At 39.1% G+C, this 24,611-nt stretch overlaps 1 protein-coding gene across 3 annotated transcripts in view; it reads right to left on the bottom strand.

Moving 5' to 3' along the window:
• Window positions 1-24,611, bottom strand: part of stxbp5b (syntaxin binding protein 5b (tomosyn)) — a 72,600-nt gene that overhangs the window by 41,707 nt on the left and 6,282 nt on the right. For all 3 annotated transcript variants that reach the window (XM_041812008.1, XM_041812007.1, XM_041812006.1), the window contains exons 3-5: window positions 9,990-10,071; window positions 9,542-9,642; window positions 5,521-5,655 (exon numbers count right to left, since the gene is read on the bottom strand). In XM_041812008.1, the coding sequence (XP_041667942.1) occupies window positions 5,521-5,655; window positions 9,542-9,642; window positions 9,990-10,071 (318 nt within the window). The remainder of the gene's footprint in view (window positions 1-5,520; window positions 5,656-9,541; window positions 9,643-9,989; window positions 10,072-24,611) is intronic.

Genomic DNA, 24,611 nt, shown 5'->3' on the forward strand with positions numbered 1-24,611 from the left:
AGCAAAAGCTGGTGCAGTTATGGAGGAAGAGATTAGCGTGGATGCTGCTAAAGCGTGACTTTTATCAGAACTTGACGACATTTCTTCGTTAAAAGAAGAACAAAGAACAGCAGTGAGTTGTTTTCTTTTCAAAAACGACAAAAGTCGAGTACTTACATGTCTATAGTCACCATGTTTCGCGTAATTCCTCAGTAGCTGTGCATGCACAGCTTGATAGCAGCTATGTCATATGCTTTGTTGCACTGATTGGCCCGTAGAGATGTGACAGACAGAATGTTCACTCAATCATACTCGTAGGATTTTTCAAAGCCTCTGCCTTTTCTCAAATGTTTCTTACTGAAGCTTTCCCAGATGGATGTGTGAAACAAGTCCATCCGGCTTGTCAGGTTAGACAGGTCCAATATAGGAAACCAATAAGTTCTCCAATCAGGTATTGGCATTCTATTTTATTTTAGAGAGGATCATGTTTCTCTGAGCAGATCTCTAGAGCAGATTTGCCTCATTTTTCATAATTTTGAAGCTTAATTTTATAAACTTAATGTTTTCCATGACTGAAATTTGGCCTGGTGGTTTGTAACACAGCCAACTGTTATACAACAAGCCTAAAACAGATTTTCTTTTTATCACTTTACAGGACCTTTAAGAGGTTTGACAGAAGTATACCCCAGCTTGTCTCCTCATTGGTTAGTGCATCCAGTTGAACAACAACTTTCTTCATCAAAAAGTAAAATATAAAAGTACCTCAAAACATATAGGTGATAACCAAGACTATCAACTTCTCCATAGCGTGCACTCGGAAGCATTTCTTGCCCACCATATTGGTTCCATAAGTGTGTGACATCATGTGAAAGCCATGAACTCTATGACCTACATGTAAACAAAAGTTCACAGACAGCTTCTGTAGCATTTCGTGTAGCATGATCTGGCAGTATTTTGATCACTAATATAAGATATAGTTGTATGTAGGCTGTATCAGCTTAGACTTACCATGTGAGCAAAGCAATGTGTGACCAATTTCAGTTAACCTGCAAAAAGGATCGAAGACTCATGGTACTAGCACAGCCAACATTATCCACACTTGGTAAACCTATTTCACATCATTTATCTGCAGATGCTTGCTAAATTTTGACTGATTTCTGGGTGTTTATTTTTAAAAACAAACACAATTCAAATTTGCATTTAATTGGATTTGGCATTAGTCGGTAGGAAACATCTCTGATGTTTACAAGACTTATGAACTCTCAAAATCAGAGACTAGGACACCAATGTTATACCGTTGCAGAATCAATATGAATATACAAAGATGTAATAATGGTACATCTTCATAACAGTGCCACCATGGATTAAACTCTGAAAATGGCTCATACCAAATCTATTTTTGGTATGAGCAAGTCTGCTGGTATCTCTTTTTACAGGTGCACAGACCTAAAATACATTACTTTTCAAACTGTGCATACTCTCTTGGCATTTGATAAAACTAGTTATTCTTAAGCGATACAGAGTGTGAAATCTGTAGTGATTCTGGCATCCTATCATCTGAATTTGCTCCTCCTGCATGAAAATAATTAGAGCTTTCCCTCCTGTCATATCTGCAGATAAATTCATCAAGAGGTGATGCCTAGCTTTATTTTAAAGCCCTAACAGCTGATATCGATGACGTACCTATATTATCAACATGCATCACTAAAGCCAGAGTGTTGGAAAGATTTCTCTATCAAAGATGGCACAACTCCTCTGCATAGAAACCGACTGAATATTTTGTTTTTACATTTCACACTGCAGCCAGGAGCTCTTTTCTTTAATCATCTGCACAGTCAGACAGCCAAAATCATTTCCCATCTCCGCTGTCTGTTTCTCAGACATTTATCTGAGCTGATGGCATACTTTGGTGTTCTGACACTTTCAACTCCCAGATCTAAAACGGCAATTTATCAGATCCACCAGCGGCCTCCACACACGCACACACACTCATAGCACACAAACACACTCTTACTCTGCTTCCAATTTTAGCTGCCAGTCAATATGAAATTATTCCTCTGAGCTCGCTGGCAGGTGGAAGAATACCTGTGAAGAGAAACTTCTACAGGCTGAAGTTTGTCCTGAAAGTAATCGTCGCTCTTTTTTTATTTTAGGACTTTTTTCATCCAACTTATGTTTGTTTTTTTTAGTCTAGATGGTATTTATCCAGCTCTGCTTCCAAATATACTTCTCATAAACACAGGTTTTTCTGGTTCTAGTTCCAGACTGTTCTGTTTGGGGAGTTCTAATGCGGTGTCGGCTGAATGTGTCTGAGTCCAAGACAAATTTCCCAAGAGGACAATATATCATATCGTATCATTAGTGGAGACCTATGCTTGACTGGGGTGGACAAAATGGTATCACAAATGGACTATTTTGAACTTTTGCTCTATTGTAGCATTTCTTTTTCCTGTTGATTTTAAGGAATCAGATCAAAGACTTTTAAGACCTTTTCCAAGACCAGAGCTGATGAAAATTAACACCATTTGTTTTTGTTTTTTTTTTTTTTTTTTTGCTGCAAACGGTAAGAAAAAGAGAGGTGTGTGAGATCTCTAAATACACTAGACAGAACTGAATTCTGATATGACACATATCTGGTTCATAAAAACAAATTTGATTATCTTCTGGGATAATCAAATTTGTACTTTTTCCAAATGGGTCCTCGGGGGTTTACTTTTCTCAGATAAGAGTAGGGGCCTAAGGAATAAAGGTTAGGAACCACTGATATAGGGTATTCAAGCATACTGCATATATGCCAAAAAATTGAATAAATCTAGCTAGAAATGTAGATTGTCTTTGTCAAAGTGCCTTCTAGAATCTAAAACCTCTCATGAGTAAAAATATGACTTTTTTAAAAAACTTTTTTATGGCCTTAGATTTAAAAAGTACAATTTAAGATTTGTAAGACTTTTCAAGGATCTGTGGGATAAATTTTAGGTTAGGTTTGGTTACCCCCAATTGATCAGCATCCAATCACAATAAGTCAACAGTTACTAAAAATGAAAAAATATTGGAATTGATGTTGGGAGGTACCATTCTGATCTCCTGGTTAAGCTTACTACTACTTAAAGCAACTGTGTTTAAGTCCTCCAAGCATTGTTTTTTGATTCCTTTTAGTTCAAAGTATTAATCCAGTGTTGAAATCTGTAAAGACATTCTTGTTGAAATCATCCAGTCAGCCAGCTTAGGCTGGAGATATACCTGCTGTTTAACCTTGCGCTTGCAAACTGTCAGGTGGTGCAACCAGGTAAGCTGTTTGTTCAAAGCTGCAAATAAAAGGTTAAAATGAACAAATGTTTGCTTAGCTCAGGCAAATTAGAGCAATTCCATAAATACAAGCCAATAAATCTTAGAACATTAAAGGGATATTTCTGTATTTTTTTAAGTTGGACTGTATGTGGTACTTTGCAATAGTAGAGCATGACTCCTTCAAACAGGACCAAGTTACACCCAATTAAGCTCAAACTACTTATTTCAGCTCAGTTCTCCTCTTCAACAGCTGACACGTTTTCAGAAGGTAAACATATATTGTGCCAAACTAGCTTGTCTAAACATCAGCCCTTATGACAATAAAGCAAGAGCCATAAACTAACATGTATGAAAAATTTCCATTCAGCTCTTCTAGTTGGGGTTAGCTTCTGAAAATTATCTTCAGAAAGTTAAAGACAGTTCATTAAACACTGGAGTTCAATAAGGCAAGGAACTCTGGATGGGGAGTGATGCAGGCTGCAGGCATCTACAGTCCCACTCGTGACAACACTACCTCTTGTGGACACAGTTTTCACACTTACACCATCAGGTAAGCTAACCAGTCTCCACTAAAGTTTCTCTCCCTGTCTTTCTGCTGAGTCTGGAAAGTAGAACTTCATAAAAGTATCCTTCGTATCCACAGCAGACAGCACAACGTTGTCACTCAACTCAAAACTGCTCACTTTAGTGCTGTTTTCACTTAGATACTTCTTGTTTCCTCTGGCGAAGCCCTCAGAGCCAAACAGCTGCACAGATACACTAAGGCAGAAGAACATGTAGCCCAGACTTGCATTGCAAAATAGTGCCAAACCAAGAGGCTTTCTGGGTGAGAAATGAGACGCTTCAAAAAAGTTTCTATGTAGTGTGCAATTGTTTTTTGGCCTATTTTTACCTAAAACTCAGAAAACTACACCTAGCAGCCATACCCATCTGTAGCTTCCCCAAGAGCATCCTGAATAAAGGGGCAATGCTCACTGAAATCACTGGAGGCCAATGCCACTACAATCTCCAAGCACCTCTTACAACTCAACTTTAAAAATACAGAAATATCCCTTTAATATACTGAGATTTATTTCTTTTTATTTATGAAACTAATTGTACTGTTAAGCCTACTGAATGGACTTGAATACGCTAAATAATTCCCATAACTGAACATGTTACATGTGTTATTCACTTATCCTTATTTGAGGATGAACAAAGGAATTAAAAGTTTGTTGTTGACTGAAAAAGGATGACTGTGCTCCTTTTATCTGGTTTATCTCCCACCTTTAGGATGTATCAGTACACTATATAGCTGAAGAGACCAACCATTAAACTAGCTGATAAATCCCAAAACAAAATCTGATTGTACCAGTGATCTCACTGATTACAAAGTTAGGTGATCTGATGCACAGAACCTGATTACGACACCCTATCCAGATAGGACAGAGAGTAAGGAATGCAGGATAAGGAGCCACAGACCGGATGTGAACCTGGGCCGCCCACTTCCAGGACAACAGCCTCTGAACAGGAGGCCAGCTGACATAACCACAATGCAATCGACAGCCAAATGTGGGCGAATTTTCAGCCATGTCAGGACATGTGCAGTGGGTGAAAGTGGCAGTTACACTTGTGGTTATGACAACCATGTCAGCATTTTACCCGTGTCACTGGTATATAGGACACAGCCCACTTTATAGATGAAAAATAGGTACTAAAAGTGTGTCTTAACCACCAGGTTTGATGGTACATATTTAAAGTAATTAGCCAGTGTGCTGTGTGACAGTTTTTTTTTTTTACACCTAAATCTAATTTTACCTGAATGTGATGTCTGCCAAGTTACATCCCATCCTGCAGGAAATGTTCAACATTCACCTTTCTGCAGGATGTGATGTAAATTTCCTTGTGATCCTCACAGTGGGTGTTTACACGGGGGAGTGGGTGACACAGCGAAATTCACCGGGGTTATCAAGTGGGCACTTCCTATCACAGATGTTCCGTTAAATCAGGCAGCAAAACACCTCCAGAAGTCTCAGCAGCAAGTTCTGGCGAGGCACAATCACCACCTCCATGCCGCCCTCACACTGATCAGAGCTACAGTATTCTCAGCTCGCAGGACACACACTGTATCTGCAAACACATTCCTGTGCGCCTCAGACTTTTCCTGGTTCACTGTCAACTCACACAAGTGCACAAAGAAGATATGCAAATAAGCAGCACGCAGAGAAGAGAGAGAGAGAGAGAAAGCAGAGAGGAGGGAAATAACAGACTCACAGTTCGATGGCTTTGTTCCACATGATGACGTAGCCTGAGAGAGTGAAGGACTCCACGTTGACGATGTGGATGTTTCCTCTTTCCGTGCCGATGTAAAGCCATTTGCTCTGGAAGGGCAGGTGGCAGTACGTGATTCTGCGAGAGGGAAGATCAGGAGGATCCATCACAACCTGGCTTTTCATTATCTCATCATGACTCAGTCCCATCAAAGAGTCACCCCCCGGTCCTTAATCATGCTGCTCCAACTGGAAGGAGTAGCGAGTGACTAAGATTTAATTACAAAGGCCTTGCTCTGTGTCACACTAATGAAGCCAGACTATATATAGACCAGCGGGGAGGAAAAGCACAGTAAACACTGCTGTCTTTTCTCAACTAGTTCGACTTATTCAGCCATAAGACACATTTATAAAATTTAATGGACACCACCAATGTTTACTGCTAACTGTATCCGACTCCTAATCCATGCACCTATCTATGACAGCATTTTTCTTTGGAAATTTTAATTAAGCCTGCAGGAATTAGGTTCAGAATATCAAAAATGCATCTTTGATATCAAAATAAAGACTCTTTTAGCTTTATAAAGTCTGACTAAGTGAGCGTATCTTTGTCAAAACTGTGTGGAAGTGGCAGATTGAGTCTTGAATGACACTTATCTGGCTTTTCACACGTCACTGATATAACAATCAGAGTAGGTTAGTCCATTATGGAAGCAGAGGAGGAAGCAGGAACCCTTTAACATGACAGTTTTTCATTAATAATTGTTACTGAATGCTGAGTTAATAAATGCTTAGCCCTGAAATTACTGTAAGCACACTAATGTAATGTAAGCAGAGTTGCCCTTACTTGCACTCAAATCTATGAACACGATGCTGAATGGTGGCTCTTCAGAGTTAGCTTAAGCAAAATCATCAATGAGCCCTCAGCAGAAAATAGCCGTGATAGTCACTCACAGAGGACGATACAGCTGTTTGGAAATAGACGAGTAACTGCCTCCAGACTATTTCAATAACTGGTTCACAAAACTGAGCAAGTTTTTAATAAATATCCCAGCATTATTACGCCCAATTTGAACCTTGTGTAAAGAATATTTACAGAGACTTTTTGACAGTTTTTTGGCGAGATTTTTATCAAGAGTTTAAAAGGAACCAGACATGCTCAGACAAATTCACCTTCTTGTATAGATTTTTGTTTCCCTCATATGTATATTGAATAAAAACTCCCTCTAAATCTGCATTTTGAGTCAATTTGAGCTTATAAACTAAGTACAGTGCTCCTCCGCCTGTTCTGTTTCCACATAGTGCATTTTCAGTTTGTTTTCAGGGCTGCCTACATGAGCACCTGATACACATGCTGAATTTAGAGAATCGAGGCATCACCTAAATTTTTCTGTGCACTGTGAGTGGTTATCTGCCAAAACAGACAGGAAAAGGAGAAACAGAGCGCCATATTTACCTTGTTGTACCAATATGTAAGTCCATTTCTGTAGAAAATGTTTGCAATCTGTTTCTTGACAACCCTGATGAAGACCACACGATATGTGGTTCATCCAGTAAGGGGTGAATTTGTCTGTAAATGCAGGGTTCCTTTAAAGGGTATAGAAGATTTCCATTCCCAAGAGCTTGGGATAGACAACACAGAGTGGTTTGATTTTCACTTTTGTGTCACGCATAAACAATATTACAAACCTAAAGAGGCTTACAAGAAACCGTCATCGACTCAAAGAGACGAGGAACCAAAATCAGAAATCTTTTAGACAAGTTTATATTGGTCTCAGAGGTCCCACACACATACCTGTGGAGTTTGTTGCTGAAAAAACACTCCAGTATTGAATTTTTGCATGTCTAAAAACCCCTCTGTTTCAGTTGGGCTTAGAACGAGCTGTTTCTGTGTCTGTGGCTTTAAATGTTAATGAGCTATCTGACTCCGCCCCTGACTTCACCTGTCCCAGGGAAAGGATGTGGCTCTCCTGATCCTCCTCTCAGCTGCCAGAAGGGTGGAACTTTCTTCCATGCGGGAAGGGGCAAACCGAACCTGGGGGCAGTGCTAACTCCCCACATGACATCATGGGGGATAAATCTGAGAACGGCTTGTTTCAGCACATATTTTCTGTTAGAAAAGCCTGAAAAGTGTATTTTGCATAATATGTGGCCTTTAAAACCACTGGGCCTCATTCACCAATAAGTTCTAAACATTTTTACCTCCTCCAAAGAGGTTATGTGATCGGCAGGGTTTGTTAGTTTGTCAGCAACATAACTCAAAAAGGACAGATTTTCATGAAATTTTCAGGAAATGTCAGAAATGGCATAAGGAAGAACTGGTTAGATTTTGGGAGTGATCCAGATCACCGTCTGGATCCATGAATTTCTAATGGCGGAGGTCTGCGCTCTCTGAGTGCTTTTCTAGTTCTTACATTTTTCTTTGAAAAAGTTTCTAAGAGAAACTACCTGATTCTAGACACTGAACTGCTGAGTTGTTCACACTTGTGTTTACAAATTGATAAATGCCAGGTTCTCTTAGCTGGTAGCACATGCAAGTTTCTCTAATTAGCATCGTGTTTCAGATAGGACTGGGGTCTTTCTTTTCTCCCCCTTTTTTTTCCTTGAAACTCTAAGCTGGTTGTTAACAGAGAAGTGGCAACTGTATTTTTTTGTATACTGGGTGAGGCCTGGGAAGCAAAGGACTACAACGCCCACTGTTACAGGTCGATGTCACTTCCTCATCGGTGCAGATAGTGGGCATTTGCAGCAGCTAAAGAGCTGTTACAGACACATGTGGGACAATGCTCTGCTCTTACATCTCACCAGTAGTAGCAGTTTTGTATTACAGCACTAACTATGCTCATTTTGGCTACATCAGTTTAGCATCAAACATTTTAAACTTGCTCTCACCCACCCTCTCTCCAGAGACATGCCAGTAAGCCTTTCTAATAGCCTCTGGTTTACTATCCAGCTCCTTGTTCTGTCTCTCTTTTGGTTTAATTGCATTTGGTTCAGTTACAACAATTCAAGGATTTTGGGTTGTCTGTCACCCCTTTATGTGCCCATATAAGGGCTTTGCAACACAATGTAAATTTTTGAAGAGCCTGACACATTCATGTTTTATTATTAAACTTCCAATCGTGTATGTGTGAATGCTGCTTTCAAAAGCAGGCTAACTCGAGCATGGTGTTGTAACTCACAGTGAAAGCGATCACTTGATTCATTTTAAAAAGAGCAAAACCATTACCCATTTAGGAGACACATTTTTCACAAAACCATTCTGGTGCTGGCTGACTAACAAGGTGCCTGTTGAACCTGTGTGAAGGCTTACATTTGAGAATTTACAAAAGAAAACAGGCAAAAATTATGGTTGGAAATGAAACTTTCACAGCAAACTGGATGGTTTGTTTCCACCAAGAGGTCTGGTTGAGTTCAGTACAGTCTGGCACTGTTTTTACAGTAAACCCTGCCTGTCCAACCATAATCATAGCAATAGGAATTTAATATCTTTTGTCAGATTTCTTTAGAGATCGTTTGGCTCAGCTCAGTAATGAAAGCTGGTCCTTTCAGCTCTCAAATAGCCTTTTATTTGGTACATTTTAGGCTTTTTTATGTCTATTAAACAACAGCAGAAATGGGAAAAAGAAAACAGGCTCTCGAATGGTGGATAAGCTCCCTTGGTTTATATAAAAAAGCTGGCTCTTGTTGAGCTGAGCTGTCATTACAACCTAGCCAGCACCCCAACACTGTTTATTTGCTAAATAGTATATCACTGTTTCTGTTAAAAGCATGTTTATGACAAGATTAAGGAGAACCTTTGAATCTTTGTACTTTTTTGAGTGCCATATCAAACCACACTGAACCAGATAACTTTGTGGAAACACAGCTGATGCAAACACTTTTTGGCCAGAGTGCCTCAAAATTTTTGAAATACCACAAGAGATCCTCTATGCATCATTTGAGACCTTATGGCAACAGCCATACTGTTCACATACTGGAATATTACAGCACTAAGAAGCAGAGGAAGTATAAAGTTACTTTACCTCTCCCTGTTGAACTTGAGAGAATGCAATATCGCAGGGATTTTTTGCCTCAGGTTCCACAGGTGGATGCTGTCATCAGCTAAGGCACTCACCAGCGCCCCCTGTGGTGAGGGTCAGAAACACAGCAGTTTATATCCAGCTCAATATGTTCTGTTATACACATTTGTAACATGAGAACATAAGAGTCAAGGCACTAAAGTTGCAGAGGGGTCACAAAGCCAGCATTACTGTTTAATCAATGTGTTCACTAACAGCACAGTTCACAACTACCAGTGACTGATGGCCAATAAACAGTGAAAAAGCACCAGTGTCTGACTGTAGCACCGGTGTCTGAGTGTGGTACCAGCCGATGAGAACAAGCCTGATAGATGCAGGAGACAGATGACAGACTTGGGAGCTAAAGGGTGAAGAGGGGGGGGCAAACAGGGAACAGGTCATGACAACAAACCTCGTTGATCAGGAACTGGAGCTGGATGACAGCAGCGCCGCTCTCATGCTGACAGTAGCACTCCACGCCCGCACGGCCGAAGCTAGAAGTCAACTTAGTCAAGGAAAAAATGGAGATTGGCATAATAAGTTCATGCAGAAAACATGGCATAATAGAGATCAGGGGTTCCTTATCTATGCTGTGCCATGCTAAGGACCTCATATAGTAGAGCAGGGAAGGAAAATCAGCAGGGTGGAGTAAAACGCCTTATCAAACATTTACCCCACAGCAGTGATTTCAGCCATTAAATATGTCTGTTAAATGAATGATTTGTTTAAACATAATTTATCACTGAATTTTGATCATTGAGATCAATTCTTTTTAATTGCTCAATTAAAATTCAGTTATTACGAGTGTCAAACAAAAAAGTAGGTTTCTTGGTTCTGCTTCAACCTCCAGATCTTAATATTTCCCCTTATAAGAAGCATTGTAGCAATACCACTGCAGCCTCAACTGCATGTTTAAAAACTAATCATTATGCATTTGAAAAAGTATCTTGTCAAATGAAAAATGTTTGAATCCATAACTTAGAGGTAGGATACAAGCTGAAGTACATATTTTGTGAGACAGTGTTTACATGAAGAAATCTGCAGGAGTGCATGTACAAAATGACTCCCTGAAGTCCAATCAACACCATTTGCACTTCGCAAATTCCAGGTTAAAGTTCCTTTCTTTGAGTAAATAACAACCTTTCTAAGATGGACAGATAAGCCAAGTGACTTCCTAGAAAAAAGAAAAAAAAAAAAAGAAACAGAAACGCTAAATGAATTCTATTTTGCATTTGGATAAAAACTACAGATGCAACGGTAGTATCGTTATATTGCAGTATTGTGGTGACGGAAGTGTCTCAGTACCATTGCTGACGTGGCAGCTTCAAACGATAGGTCTTCAGGGAAAAAAGTGTAGATTTTCTAGTGAAGCAGAGTGAATGGAAGTGGGAACAACACTTGCGATCAGCCCTTGTGTACCCATTGTCCTTTGTACTTCCATTGCTTGCTTATTCTAACAGCACAAAAATGATGGTTGCTAGAGCGGCAAGGGAAAACCAAGTAGCAATGTTTTTGAGATTGTGGAGGCTCTAACAACTTTTACATCTGGCACATGGAAGAATTTTGGTTTCCCGGTGTCAAGAAATGAGAACAAACAAAAAACAATAAGCAGATACTGCCAGAGTGAATAAGGAGCCACTTGGCAAATCATCAAAAGACTTGCAGAAATGCAAGGAGCAGAATCCAGCTAGGCCAAAAGACGCCTAAGGAAGCGTTCACAATCCCACTTCCCCACAACAGCACAAGGACTCACATGGTGTGTACCAAAGAACTGCAGCCATTTTCAGTGGTGGACAACAAAGGTTTTAGAAGGTTAATGTCAACGCATGAGCCAAAGTATCAGGATATATCTCCAAGTCTAATGCACATCTACACCTTCTTTTTGCACATATTGTAATATTCAAGCGCAATTGTTTTTTACAAATGCTAACATCACTTTGTTCCAAGTCTTCATTTGTTGCTTTGTTTTGTTTTGTTTTTTATACTGCAGTAGTGAGGATTTGTTACCAAGGTATTATCGTACCATGAGATTTTGATAAGTTTGCATCACTACTAAAACCTGATTTTATTTTGAAAGAGAATAAGGAATTCCTGGTAGATCATAAGGAATCATTTTAGCTAAACTCCAGAAAAAAGGAAAGTAAGTAAAGTAAATGAAATAGCTAAAGGGAATTAAGGGAAATGCTTGATATCAGAAGAATTAGATCACTTCTAACTTGTCCAATGAGATGTCTCCAAGTTTTTAAACTGAAATGAGGCAGATGTGGCCTTACTGTCCATCACTGTGAGAGCAGTGCTTCAGTGAGTAGCAAGCCACTGCTGCCCTGCTACGGTAGCTCAACTATGATGTGCCTACAAGGTAAAAACAGCATTTGATTAATGTAATTTTTAAATATATAACGCATGAATTCCTAACCTATTAATTCTAACAGCCCCTGTTGTATAGAAATAACCAGTCTTGTTACTGATGGTCCTGTTGGTTTGCAGGTTTTACAGTGCCAACAGCGTTAATTTCAGTCTTTTTCAAACCAAGACAAAAAAAATCACACATGAGCTATAAAAACTCCTGTGAGAAATAATGCTGGATTTTAATTTTGGCAACTCTGTGGCAAAGCAGTATCTCTAATCTTCTTGCTAAGTTTGAACAGACGCATTACAAATACCTACACAGAAACATTCAAGTCTCTCAGTGATGATCCTCTTAGCATCTGTAGATCATCAACAGATATCAATTTAAATATCAGTATGCTAGCTAAAAAAAACCCTCACAGGAGCTTTAAGTTGTTTTTTTCTTTTTGCATTCCTAAACACAAACCGGTGAGAACATGAGACCGGTGAAAGTAGGGGGTTATAAATAAAATCAGTGGGCCCTGTCTGACTTATTTATTCACATGCGTCAGCAACTATGACGGCAGCATGATTAACTTAACTCTCCTCTCTTTCTATATTGCTCCGGTGAGATCAGGTCAGAGAATCCCCTTCTGTTAAATCCGTCCTTTCAGAAAACATCCGAGCTACCCATTCAGCTAAAACTTAACACAGAGATTCAATTTTGACCTGCGTGTGAATTAAAAGAGGAGCCAAAAACGCCTGCAGGAACACCACAGAGCTCCACGGTGGCACAAAGCCTGTAATATATCCCACAAAAACCTCCAAATACTCCCACAAACAGCACAGATATGAGGAGCATAATGAGAGGAAGCTTCTTCAAGCTGCCTTTAATCACTTTCGCAGATGGATATTGCGAAAGCGATCATGCACACCAACAAAAGAAGAAAGAAGCAGCACGAGATCAAATCAGAAGGTGATCTGCTTCTTATTCTTTCAGTATGATAACGCTGATGAAAAGCTCCACTGACAGACAGATGAGCCTGTCTTTTGCTGACACTGCATTATACGTCTGAGCAGGATGAACCCAGCTGTGATCAAACAATCCCTCTGTGGCTTAAACAAACTAAGGTGGGGTTTACAGGACACGGTTTCAGGACTTTACAGTGGGCATCACTTCTGCAGAAAGATGGAGGCAAACGCAGACTTTCAGACTTACAGCCGGCGCCACTCGAGGGCTGTTAGAAGCTAAACTCGCATTCACCCGTGACCTTTTACGTCCACTTTTAGCTCCTGGCCCCAGAAGTTCTGTAAAACATTTGTCAGAATTATTAATCATGTCCGCATGGGTCCACAATGAAGGAGGACGAGTCATTAAGTCTGTTTCATGGCTGCTGGTAGTGAATACATAAGCATGGAGCGGCTGGCTAAAGAGCAGGAAATGTTAATAAGTAACACTGGGGTGTAGGGCTGTCACAATAGCAGAATTTCAAACTTTGATATGATATGGGTACAAATCAGAAGACGCTGATACAACTCTGATGGCGCAATGAAAAATATTATTGTTGAAAAGTTCATTAGAAGTTTATATAAACTCCCTCAAACTGTCTAAATGCACAAATGCATTAACTAAATATATCAGTACATCATCAGCATATTTCGCAACTCAGATAGTGTTTTCAAAGGTTGCTGATTTTTTTCCAAATAAAAACTTTTAAAACCATATTCTTAAAAACAATGCATATGCTGCATTCATTTATCAAAAGTAGAATTATGATAATACTTTGCGGTACAATTAAAAATCAATACAAATTTATGGACAATTTATGTCAAATTGATTACAGTAAAAATGATTGACAATAGTAGCAGCATGTTATCAGTATTAGCAGATGATAGCTTAAAAATTTAGATACTGGTATTAGCAGTTTTCAAAATATCTGCCAGTATTTGCTAGGTGACATATCAGCTGTATAAATCATAAATCGGCCTTTCATATCAGTAAAATACATAAATGTGCTATCGAGTATAGGTGGTTGCCCAAGGTGCCAGACACTTCAGAGGGCATACTATGGGTCCGGGACATTTTGAATGAAGTCCCAAATGTAAAACAACCAACTTCCTTCCTCTTTAAACAGCTCTGCTTTCGCCAGCCTCTCTTTGCACTGGAGACACCTGGTGTTTTTTACAGGAAAAAAGTGTGCATCTATTGGTATTAGTATCCACCAAAATGAGTTTGGAAATATCAGCATATCTGCAAAAATCCCGTATTGATGAATCCCCAAAAATAAATGTTGGAAAACTCCTTTTTTAAATCATCTTCAACAAAAACATTATTTTATTTTTAAAGTGTTTCAAAAACACACTCACTTCTTTAAACGTCACATATTATGCAAAATACACTTTTTCAGGCTTTTCTAACAAAAATACATGTCCCTGGCCTGTCTACAACCCCCCCCAAGAATCAGAAAAATCCATTCCCTCTGCCTCTGGGAGCTGAGAGAAGGATCAGGAGAGCCACATCTATTAAGCCACATTCGTTTCCTGATAGGGGAGGAGTCAGACAGCTCATTAACATTAACAGACACAGAAACAGCTCATTCTGAGCAGGGCTGAGACAGAGGAGGTTTGTAGACATGCATAAATCCAATACTGGTGTGTTTTTTCAGCAACAAGCTTCACAGGCATGTTTCGGGGACCTCTAAGATCAATTAAAACTTGTCTGAAAGGGGTAAAATATGTGACCTTTAAAAGAAACTTTTAAAAAATATTCTTAAACTTTAGACAAACAGACTCAACAGTACACAGTGGTGTTCCATTCAGATTTACACATCAGCAAATACTGACATTTCTCAAGTCTTCTTGGTGTCTCATAAAGATGCAAAAGTCACACTTATATGTGTTACAAACACAAAGAGCAGAGGAGGTGACAGCAGAGATGATACTGTCTAAATAACACAAATACATTGGCAATGTTTGTATGTCAGTCTGAGGTTAACCAAACACCAGAGCTTCCACAGAAGTCCATCTACCCTGGAAATGTATGATCACAGACAGGGCTGGGGGTTGGAGTAAAACTCCTGAGTGCCATTACCATCAACCATACATACACTTTTACTGGTCTGGGCTGATCTGGGCTTTAATTACACTTTAAAATGGCGCAGTTTGCTTGCAAGTTTAGATTTAAGAAATCAAGAAATTACCAGAGCTGAGCGCCTGCTGTTTCTACTTTAGTAACACTGTAATCCAAACAGGTATTAACACTGTTTTATTTGATTTTTTCTTGTTTATAATTTATGCCAATATCCAGTATGCTATTACTGAAAAAGCAATATACAGTATAAACACATTTTTATGTATTGTGACTTGGACTTGACCTCCTTGTAACAGACAGCTCTGCTGTTTATCCTAAAAATGCAAATCTACAAATGTGGCACCATTTAAAAGGGAAATTAACAGGCTTTCCAACGGTGTAGATTTATTTCCAAGAAGCATTGTTACAGCGAAAAACAATCTACCAAACACAAATGTAACACCAGTGGTGTAATTAGTTTAGAAGCATTCAGTTATTAAAAAAAAACTTTAAGTAACTTCTTTGGACAATGTCTTTGTTATGTACTCACTGTATTTTTAACAGTCTTGGTAAATCCATGCTTCCTCTGTCATTCTGAGAGCTACAAACAGCACTGCTGACCAACCGTAAACTCTGTAGACTGCACTAAAAAAAGTAAAAAAAACGCAGAGGCTTTCTGGGTAAAAAATAAATTCCTTCAAAAGTTTTCAATAGCGTGTACGTTTGAGCCAACATTGTTTTGTGGCCCATTTTTACCAAACAATCACTTGATTCAGCAGAGAAACTGTACCCATCTGCAACGCTGTATAGCCTAGCTTCCAGGCCGGACAACCAGTGAATCCTTTTTAAAGGAGCAATGCTCACTAAAATCACTGTAGGCTAATACTACTGCTAGGTACCTCATATGGCCCAACTTAAAAAAAAAAAAAAACAGAAATATCCCTTAAAAGCACACTTTAAAGACCCTGTACAATGAAATCCAAAATTTGTGTCATAACACACTAGATATGTTGGAATATGGTTGCTTTAAACATGTGAAAACACTGGCATCTACATGTGACTGAATTCTGGAAAGTTTTTCACCTCTTTCCTGGCTGGGTTTATTTTGGGCAGGGCAAATATGTGGGCTGATGATGTCACGAGCCCACAGTGGGGAATGACCCCGCCCCTTGAACACTGATATAAAATCACTGAGCAGTTCATCTCAGTACAGTCTTTGAAAGCTAACAGTCAGTTAAATGTTGTTTTTTTATTCATTGTGAGCTTCTATCTATCAGCCACAGTGGCCTATGGGTCATTTAAAGCATTATAACAGAGATTAGAGCCAGAAAACAGAGTGAGTGCTTTCCTCCATTCAGACTGTAACATTTTTTAAAGTTGAGAGGATCGTATTTCTCATGAGGGGGCGTGGCTTCAGCTCATTCAAAAGACACGCCCAGATTGTACTGCCTCATTTTTCATGATTTTGAAGCTTAATTTTATAAACTTGGAGATGTTTCATTTGACTGAAATTTGAACTAGGGGTTCATAACACAGTGACCTGTCACACAACAAACCTAAATACAGATTTATTTTCACTTTACTGGGTCTTTAGACTCTAATGAATGAAAATTTAAAAAATAACTTTAGCTAATATAGGTCTTTTAATTGAGCTTTAAAACTCCACAAACTTGATAATTCACCTTGTTGGCGAAACATTTGTACATTCAGCCAGTAAGTACAGCTAATTTGTCTGCAGTAGTTGCCTGAAAAATGTTTCTATCTGCCAATACCGATAATTAACTTTAGAAGCCAATGCTGCAGTTCCTTGCAAGTTTTCTATCAAAGTTTAAAATTCTGCTATCGTGACCCTTGTGCATCCATAGTACTCCCACTCTCTTGATGAAAATATGACTCCGAATCTGAAGATGTATTCACAAAACTTCCCAAGCACAAAGAGTTGCTTTGAGGCTAAGGCTAGACCCTAGTAAAAAAAAAAAAAAAAAAGTATTAGCCATTAAAAAAGCTCCTAAGGCAAAAAAACAAAACCTGCTAGGAGTAGTGGGTAGTACTTTTAAGAGGATTAAGAGTTTCTCAAGCTGAGAAGAAAATGAAGAAATGTTCTCCAAACACTTCATAAAGATAATTCTTACTGAATCACAGTCAGCCAAAGAGCCAAAAATAATGTATGCGAACATTTTAGTCTATCGTGGACTTTAAATGGTGCAAAGTGAAGCGTGCATGGCGAGTCTCTAAATGTGGTTTACCCACAGGTACATCTAATCACTGATTAAAGCCTCTTCACGTGTTCATAGAGCTATCAGCATGTGAACAGCCTGATTATGTTTGGTGATAAACCCTACGGGCTCCACTGTCCACCTCTGCTCATTATCACTCAGAGCTTTTTGCTCATTTTCTCCTTTTCTCTGGATTAACCAATGACATCCTTTGATAGAATGTGTCATGTGTAGCAATGGGGTCAGCCACGCCTCCTCACTAAGAAGAGGCCTATAAGAAATGTTTCCTCCCTTTCCTTGCTCAGAGTTGCTTCTAAACCAGTCTTAATCAAGGATTCTTAAGGGTGTGTTTTTTTCTTATTCCTACATGTAGTCTTATCGTTGTTAACACAAAGTGCTGTTGCTGCCTGACTCTGTTTCTGAGTGTCATCAGTGTGTGAATTTACAGGTGCCTAGAGTCTGAGCTGATCTCATGCAATGTAGGTTAATGATGCTGCTGAGCCCAGCTACTTTCTAGATGAGCAGGAAATTACTAAGAAGAACCACAAAACAAGATATAATCACAAGTAGGCCGTTCTGTCTCTACTTCCGCCGATGCTTCATGATCCAAACTAGCCCAGCATTGTCTGAGAAAACCAAGTGTGAAGCAATAACATTGTTTGGTAATGTGGTAATGAGTATGCTCTGCACCCTATATGAACAGGACTCAGTGACTTTAGTGTGTGCTGGAGAAGAGAAAAAGATGAGCCATGTGACCAACAAGTGGCCCAGCTTTGTTTGAGGTTTAAACTTCAAGACGCAGGATTAGGCCTGCCCTCAAAAAGTCTGAGCTCTTGCATGCTCTAACCTTGCAAAGCAGATGGATTGGCCAGTTTCCATGTCAGGCAAATTCATCAGGAAATTATCAACCTTGAACGACTGTGCCAGGTCTGAAAACAGACCAGACCAATTAGCATCATTTGAGCAGAATGAGGCAGTAGCTACAGGTGGGGTTTAATTGTGCTGGGACAGGGTGGCAATGGCTCCTACTGGTGTAGCGATTAGCTCTAATGTAGCTGTAGTACAACTGCGGTTTTACAAGAACTAGTCCACATTTCTTTATTAAAACAAGAGCAAAAAGCCATACCATAAATTTTAATATTGTTCGCTGATGACCTAACATCACAGTGAAGAACCCCAGATCAGGGGCAGGAAAAGAATCTCTATCAAAATGCCAATGTTTTTGCACTCTTTATGACTCTGCTACATAAAAAATGTGATAGTTTTAAGTCCCAAAATTAGAGACACATTAAAAAGTAAAAAATATCATGGTGAACACATGGATTACAAGCCACCATCTGAAGTCTGGAGGTGCAGAGTAAAAACAGGCTTGTGCACAGTCCCTTTACACCGAGCAGTCTGGTTTGGTTCAGCCTAGTTTGTCAAAGTCTGACCCTGATTTTTTCTGCGTGTTCACAGCTCATGTCCGTTCAGCCTCGCCTGTCGCAATGAGGAAATTTTTTTTTGAGATCAGGGTCATTTGGCTCAGCTCAGTTAAGAGACGATTTGTTGACTCTCAATGATACTTCATTTGGTAAAGCTTTGGCTTTTCAAATGTGTGTTAATGTCAAAAATGGAAGAAAGGAAACTGGCACTTAAATGTGGTTCATATGAATAAGTCAGCTTGTCCCTTACTCTACAAGGTTTATTTGGTTAACAGTAAATCATTGTTTCCACTAAAAGCAAGTTTATGACAAAAACAAGGCTGGAATAAGGAATAAAACATGTTTGACATCACTCACCTCCACGCCAGGTTAATTGGTTAAACCAGTGGTTCTCAAATGGTGTACTTAGGCACACTGGTATGTCTTGAGAAAAGTCTAAGTGTGCCCTGGAAATCTGTACAACCATATGTTAAAACTACAAATACACAACAACCAAACATTCTGTTACAAAATGTCTATAGATTCTTATTCATCCAGCGCATAGTTATTTAAATATTGGTCCAAATGGGGGAAAACTGGACTCGATTGAGGTTCTTTAAGATGTTTTGCCTCTCCTCCAAAAGGCTTCTTAATGATTCACAGAAGAAGGAGAAGTGAAACATCATCAAGAACCTCAGTCAGGTCTTGTTTGCCTCCCTTTGGACCAAGATTTGGAAACTGTAACAAGATGAAAGGGTTATTTTCCCTGGATATGCAGATGATGTGACTAGAGGGTTTGGCTTTATACTGTACGAGGTGTGCCTTGGACAAAAAGTTTGACAAACCACTGGATTAAACAATGGGTAAAATGTCAGTTTTTTGTAATGTGTAGGAATCATACTTAATGTATGTAAAGTTTTCTGATCAGTTAAGCAGATGTGACCATTTGTGGACATTCTCTTGGTGCTGATTGTATCTAATTATAACACATTTAAATCAGCTTAAGCTGTGCAAAGTGCTTCAGAGAAGAGGCAAAATAAAACAAAGAAGAATTTAAAACTTCTGAGTAGAATGAGCAATTAGATAAGTAATAGCAACAATAATAGTAAGTTTGCAACTCAAATATGGGTAGATAGTAGGGCTGAACGATTTGCAAAAATAATCTAATTGCGATCTTTTTCCCAAATATTACGATTGTGATTTAATATGCGATTATTTTTGGGTTAATCTTGTGTATTTTCAACAAATTCAAACAGTAAAAAAATTCCATAAATAAGACCATGTGTATTGAAAACAATGAATTTATTTTATTTTAGAAGCAATGAATCAATAGTAGCATGAATCTGAACATGGGGGTGCAACAAGCTTTAAACTATAAAGGAGGCGGCTGGGGTGGGGGAGGTGAGGCTGGCTACCAGCTGATCACAGCCGGGGTATGACATTTGTGAAGTAATGCTAGGCCTCATAAGTTTTAGATAGAATGAGCTAAGTATTTTTGCTCGTATTGCAAATGTGATGTCATTTGCTTTGTTTAAGGGCATTTTCATTTTCATGTCACTCATTTTGATTAGGGGTGCACCAATCGATCGGCCAAAATCGGTATCGGCACCGATTTCCTTAATTTTAGGAGATCAGCGATCAGCTGATCCTTGTAAATAAGATCGGTGGATAACATCGGTTTCATATGCCTCTATCTACTAAAATATGAAAGATGAAAGACTAAAGGAACTGATATAATTTAGTAGTCTGGACAGCAATGTTTAAAACTTTTCATTTATATTTGAGAGAACTACCTCATGTGCAGTTAAATCAACAAGTTTGTATTGTTTCACGGGTATTGTTCAATGTTATTCAATAAAATAAGATTGGAACATTGAAGGTGTATGCTGTCAGTTATAAAAAAATCGGTATCGGCAAAAATCGGAATCGGCAGGTCAGGCTTTTTAAAGATCGGCCAGAAAATTGCAATCAGTGCATCCCTAATTTTGATGAAGAAAAACATGCATAAAACACAAAAAGAGGATTTTTGTAAACCATTCTAAAAAAATGACACTTGAATGTTTGCATAATGTGCATAAAATTTCTGACGCTGCAAAAAAAATACTTATTAAACTGGTATTTTGACACATTTCAAGTTAAAGAAATATTGCAACTTCTGCGATTTGTAAATTGCAGCAGGCCATACTGCAATTTAATCTAATTTGCGATTAATTTCCCAGCCCTAGTAGATAGTTGGTTCCATAGACAGAGGAGTGAACTGAAAAAGCACAGTTACCTCTCAATTTCCACTGGGCCCAAGGGACAACCAGGAGGCTCTGCTCAGAAGTCCTTGAAGTTTGGACAAAATCCCTCCATCCCTGCATCCCCATGTGTTGTTGAGGTACAGCATTCACAAGAACGGCCAGGATGTTCCACAGTCTGATGAACAACCTGAAAACACTGCCTCCAGCCATGGATATCGCTGGCACAGAGCTACACATACTACTCACAGTACTGTAGTAAAGCAATAAAGGGGCCCTGTGTAGTCAGTGCCAATATTACACCAAAAGACAACATTTCATGAAACAGTGGTAATATTTGAGATCAACTTTCTAACATTCCATTGTTTTGCCATTTCAGAAAAAAACAGCAGTTTTCGACTTAGCTGCTGTGGTACAAAAAAAAGCAGACATGTAGTTCTCAACCCCTCACGAGGATTGCCACTACACGCTAAATCATCTCCACTGGAGCAACAACACTTCCTCTTTCGGTAAACCAACGTGGTTCACCACAGCATTTCACCATCAGCAGGTTTTCTTGTGTAGCCAGCTGATAATCATCGTGACAGGAAGTCTTAATCATGCTAGCTGAGAAAACAAGAGAAAATGTTCTCTACAGACTTTCTAAGTCTGAAAAGAAGAGGAAGCTAGCTGGCTCACAGTTTGACAGCATTTCTGTGATGGAAGCTCATCAAAACAAACTTGAGCGTGACCAGTCAGCTGCAACTTTTTCTTTTACAAAGTTACAAAGTTTTGCTGCTACTACTGGCTTTCCAATCCTGTGTGGTTCAAATTATTTTTAATTGCCAGCTCTTTTTGCTCCAACTGAAAAAAAAAACAGCCAGAACTTAAGGGCATGTGTATTAGAAGGAGGAGGAAGAGGAGGAGGAGGAGGAGGAGGGGGTGAACATCTACAGTTACACTGATTAAAACACTGTAGTAGAGACAGATCTTGTAAAAGCAGACATTTATTGCTTGTAGACACCTCATTGAGCTTATGTCTACTGAGCTGTGGCAGCGTTTCCAAACTCCGGGGGCAATGAGGTGGATCGATGCAGCCTGTCTTTTGATAAATGGACCTATTGCCTGAATGACAGTAATCCCATCAGCTCCACCTCGCACATTAGGACTACATGGAAGCAGCGTGTGTGTTCTCTGGGTGTCGCCTTGTAAATACAATGCTTTCTTAATCTGGAGAGTGTATAAACATGAAGACAGAGCCACTTGTAATGAAAATCTAAATACAGTAGACAGGGCAGGATGTCGTTACAAAGAGGAAACCTTGTGTGTAAAGATAGCAAACAGAGAAGAAAGACTGGATGTCCCAATATCAAGATTTTAGACTTATCAGTTAGAAAATCAATCCATGTTCTCATGCCACTGCAGAAATCGCCAAATATTGGGTAATTTCTTCTTTTCACTTCCATATGAAACTTTCATATGTTGGATGGATTTGTGTATCTTTGTACAGTAATATTGTCTAGACATGCACCAATTTTGAAATTCAGGGCCAGGCAGATATCATTGTTAAATTCATAATTTAGCCGTTTGGCAAAAATATGTCCCTTCTTTCATCTCCCCTAGGTTTGTCAGAACACCAGAATTCAAACTACAATATTAGAGATCAAACAATTATTGGCCTGGTCAATATTTAGGATAATTATCCATATTGACTTGATCGATAAAATCATCGATAAAGCCGGTGTGATTTTCAGCCAATTCAGACACAAATTTTGAGTCACACAACTCACTTGGAAGAGGGCTGTTGTACAGGGGGACAGGATAGCCGATGGCCCGACCAGCTGCTCCTGACTGATTGGATGGATTTCTAGCATGTTTGATATCTTGGTGGTGTGATTGCACACACTTACAGTGAGAGTAGAGTAACAAGCAATTTCCAAATGTTGGCATTTTCCATTGTAAACTGTTGGCAAGCATCTTAAATCACAATAAAAACACCAGGATAGCCTTTTTGATGTACCATAACCCTGACTGTAATAAAGGAAATAAACAAGCAGGAAATAAGACTACTGGCAAACGTCCAGCTAAACAGAATATTTGTTGTTTTTTTAGCTGCTAGTTGTGTTTGCTATGCTGTTTATTTGTGTGTGGCAGAGAGATTGTGATAGCAGTTTTGCTGCTGTTTAAAGTGTGAAAACAGGGCAACAGATCTGACTTCAACCTCCATGTGTAATGTGTTCACACCAGACAGGAGTAAAATTATACGTGAGTTAATGACATGTAAAATTGTGAGTAGACAAAAGCTCCCCTCAGGAGGCTTGAATGGATGCCTATATTTGCAAGTTAAGATACAAGCAAATAGGCAATCACTTGCATTTGGTGTGAGCACAACATAAGACTTTTCAAAGTAAACTCCACTGACATTTGTCACAGTCTGTCCCGACTGTGTGTGCACTAAGATCCCTCCCAACCACTGGACCTTGTATTGTGAGTACATAAATTATGCATGATGGTCACATGTCATGAATGATTCTGTCACACAGTGTGAGCTGACATTCTGCCATGACTAACATAGACTAGGCTGCAAATTGCTCAATGTAGGCGTGGTTTAAGATGATTTAAAAGTGTAATACTCTTGATTTGCCGCTGTGCATGTCTTCCCCTTTCTGCTTACACTCTCACACGATGGCCTGCCCACAAAACTATCTAACTGGCTAAACTACATGAGTAATAGCCAATTAACACTGAAGCCTTAGTGACGTTGGACATCTAGACTTACACAAGTTATCATTAAGAACTCTTATGTTTTAGTGATCAACTTAATCCTTTCATTTCAGCTACAGCTTAGCTTATCTGAGCAGTTTGCTCCTCCAGCTACGGCTTATTCATTACTGATGTACACATTCATTTAAAGTAAATTGTAATAAATTACCTCCCCCATTACTGAACAGGTTTATATCCAACGATGTGTTGTAAATCAAACATTTAAATTACTAAAACTTACCAATGGGTAACTTCAACTATAAATGCTCTAAATATTGGTGACCTGTAACTGCTTCCATTATAGTTTTTCACAAAATAAAAGCAGTATTTCCTAAATTTCAACAAAGTACAATTGCACTTTGAATGTGTTTTCACTGAAGGGAGTTTTGGGCATGAGCCTCGCAATTCTCATAAAATCTCATCTCGCGAGATTTTGCAGCAAGGAAGCTGGACGCCCAAAACCTGCTGCGGTACGGTTATATATATAATCTACCGCAGCAGGTTGCAGACAATTTTGAACAAAAGACGAAGGCAACAGATGATAGTTCAGAGGCAAAGTCTGTATGTATGGCAAAAGCCACACACAAGGGTATAAGTATGATGTTAAGAAAAGTCTCGTCTCCTCTTCTGTCCACAGGTACCGCACCATGATGTCTCTGGGTGAACTGGTCATGTGACACCATATGTACATCCTGTGACTCGTAAATGCAGAAAAAGTGTTTCCATTGCACTTTTGCGATATATTTCTATATTGCAACATCTTAAAAACCACCTCATGAGAGTGTTAAAACTTTTTAGCGATATTTGACAGGTTTTCGAAATTCAGGTGTTGAAGGCGTCCTAGGCGCTATTTAGATTTTGCATATTTCTAAGGGTTATGGAAACATAGCTAATGTCATGATCAATGAATAATCTCAGCCACCCAAGAACTGTTTCAGTAATCAAGAACTGCAACCAAATTCCTGCACAAAATTTAAAATGTGCAATACATGCACACACCCTGTACTTGAATGTATCCATTAGTCTTACTGTGAC

Source organism: Cheilinus undulatus, linkage group 18 (genome assembly GCF_018320785.1).
Source record: "Cheilinus undulatus linkage group 18, ASM1832078v1, whole genome shotgun sequence".
Taxonomy (NCBI): domain Eukaryota; kingdom Metazoa; phylum Chordata; class Actinopteri; order Labriformes; family Labridae; genus Cheilinus; species Cheilinus undulatus.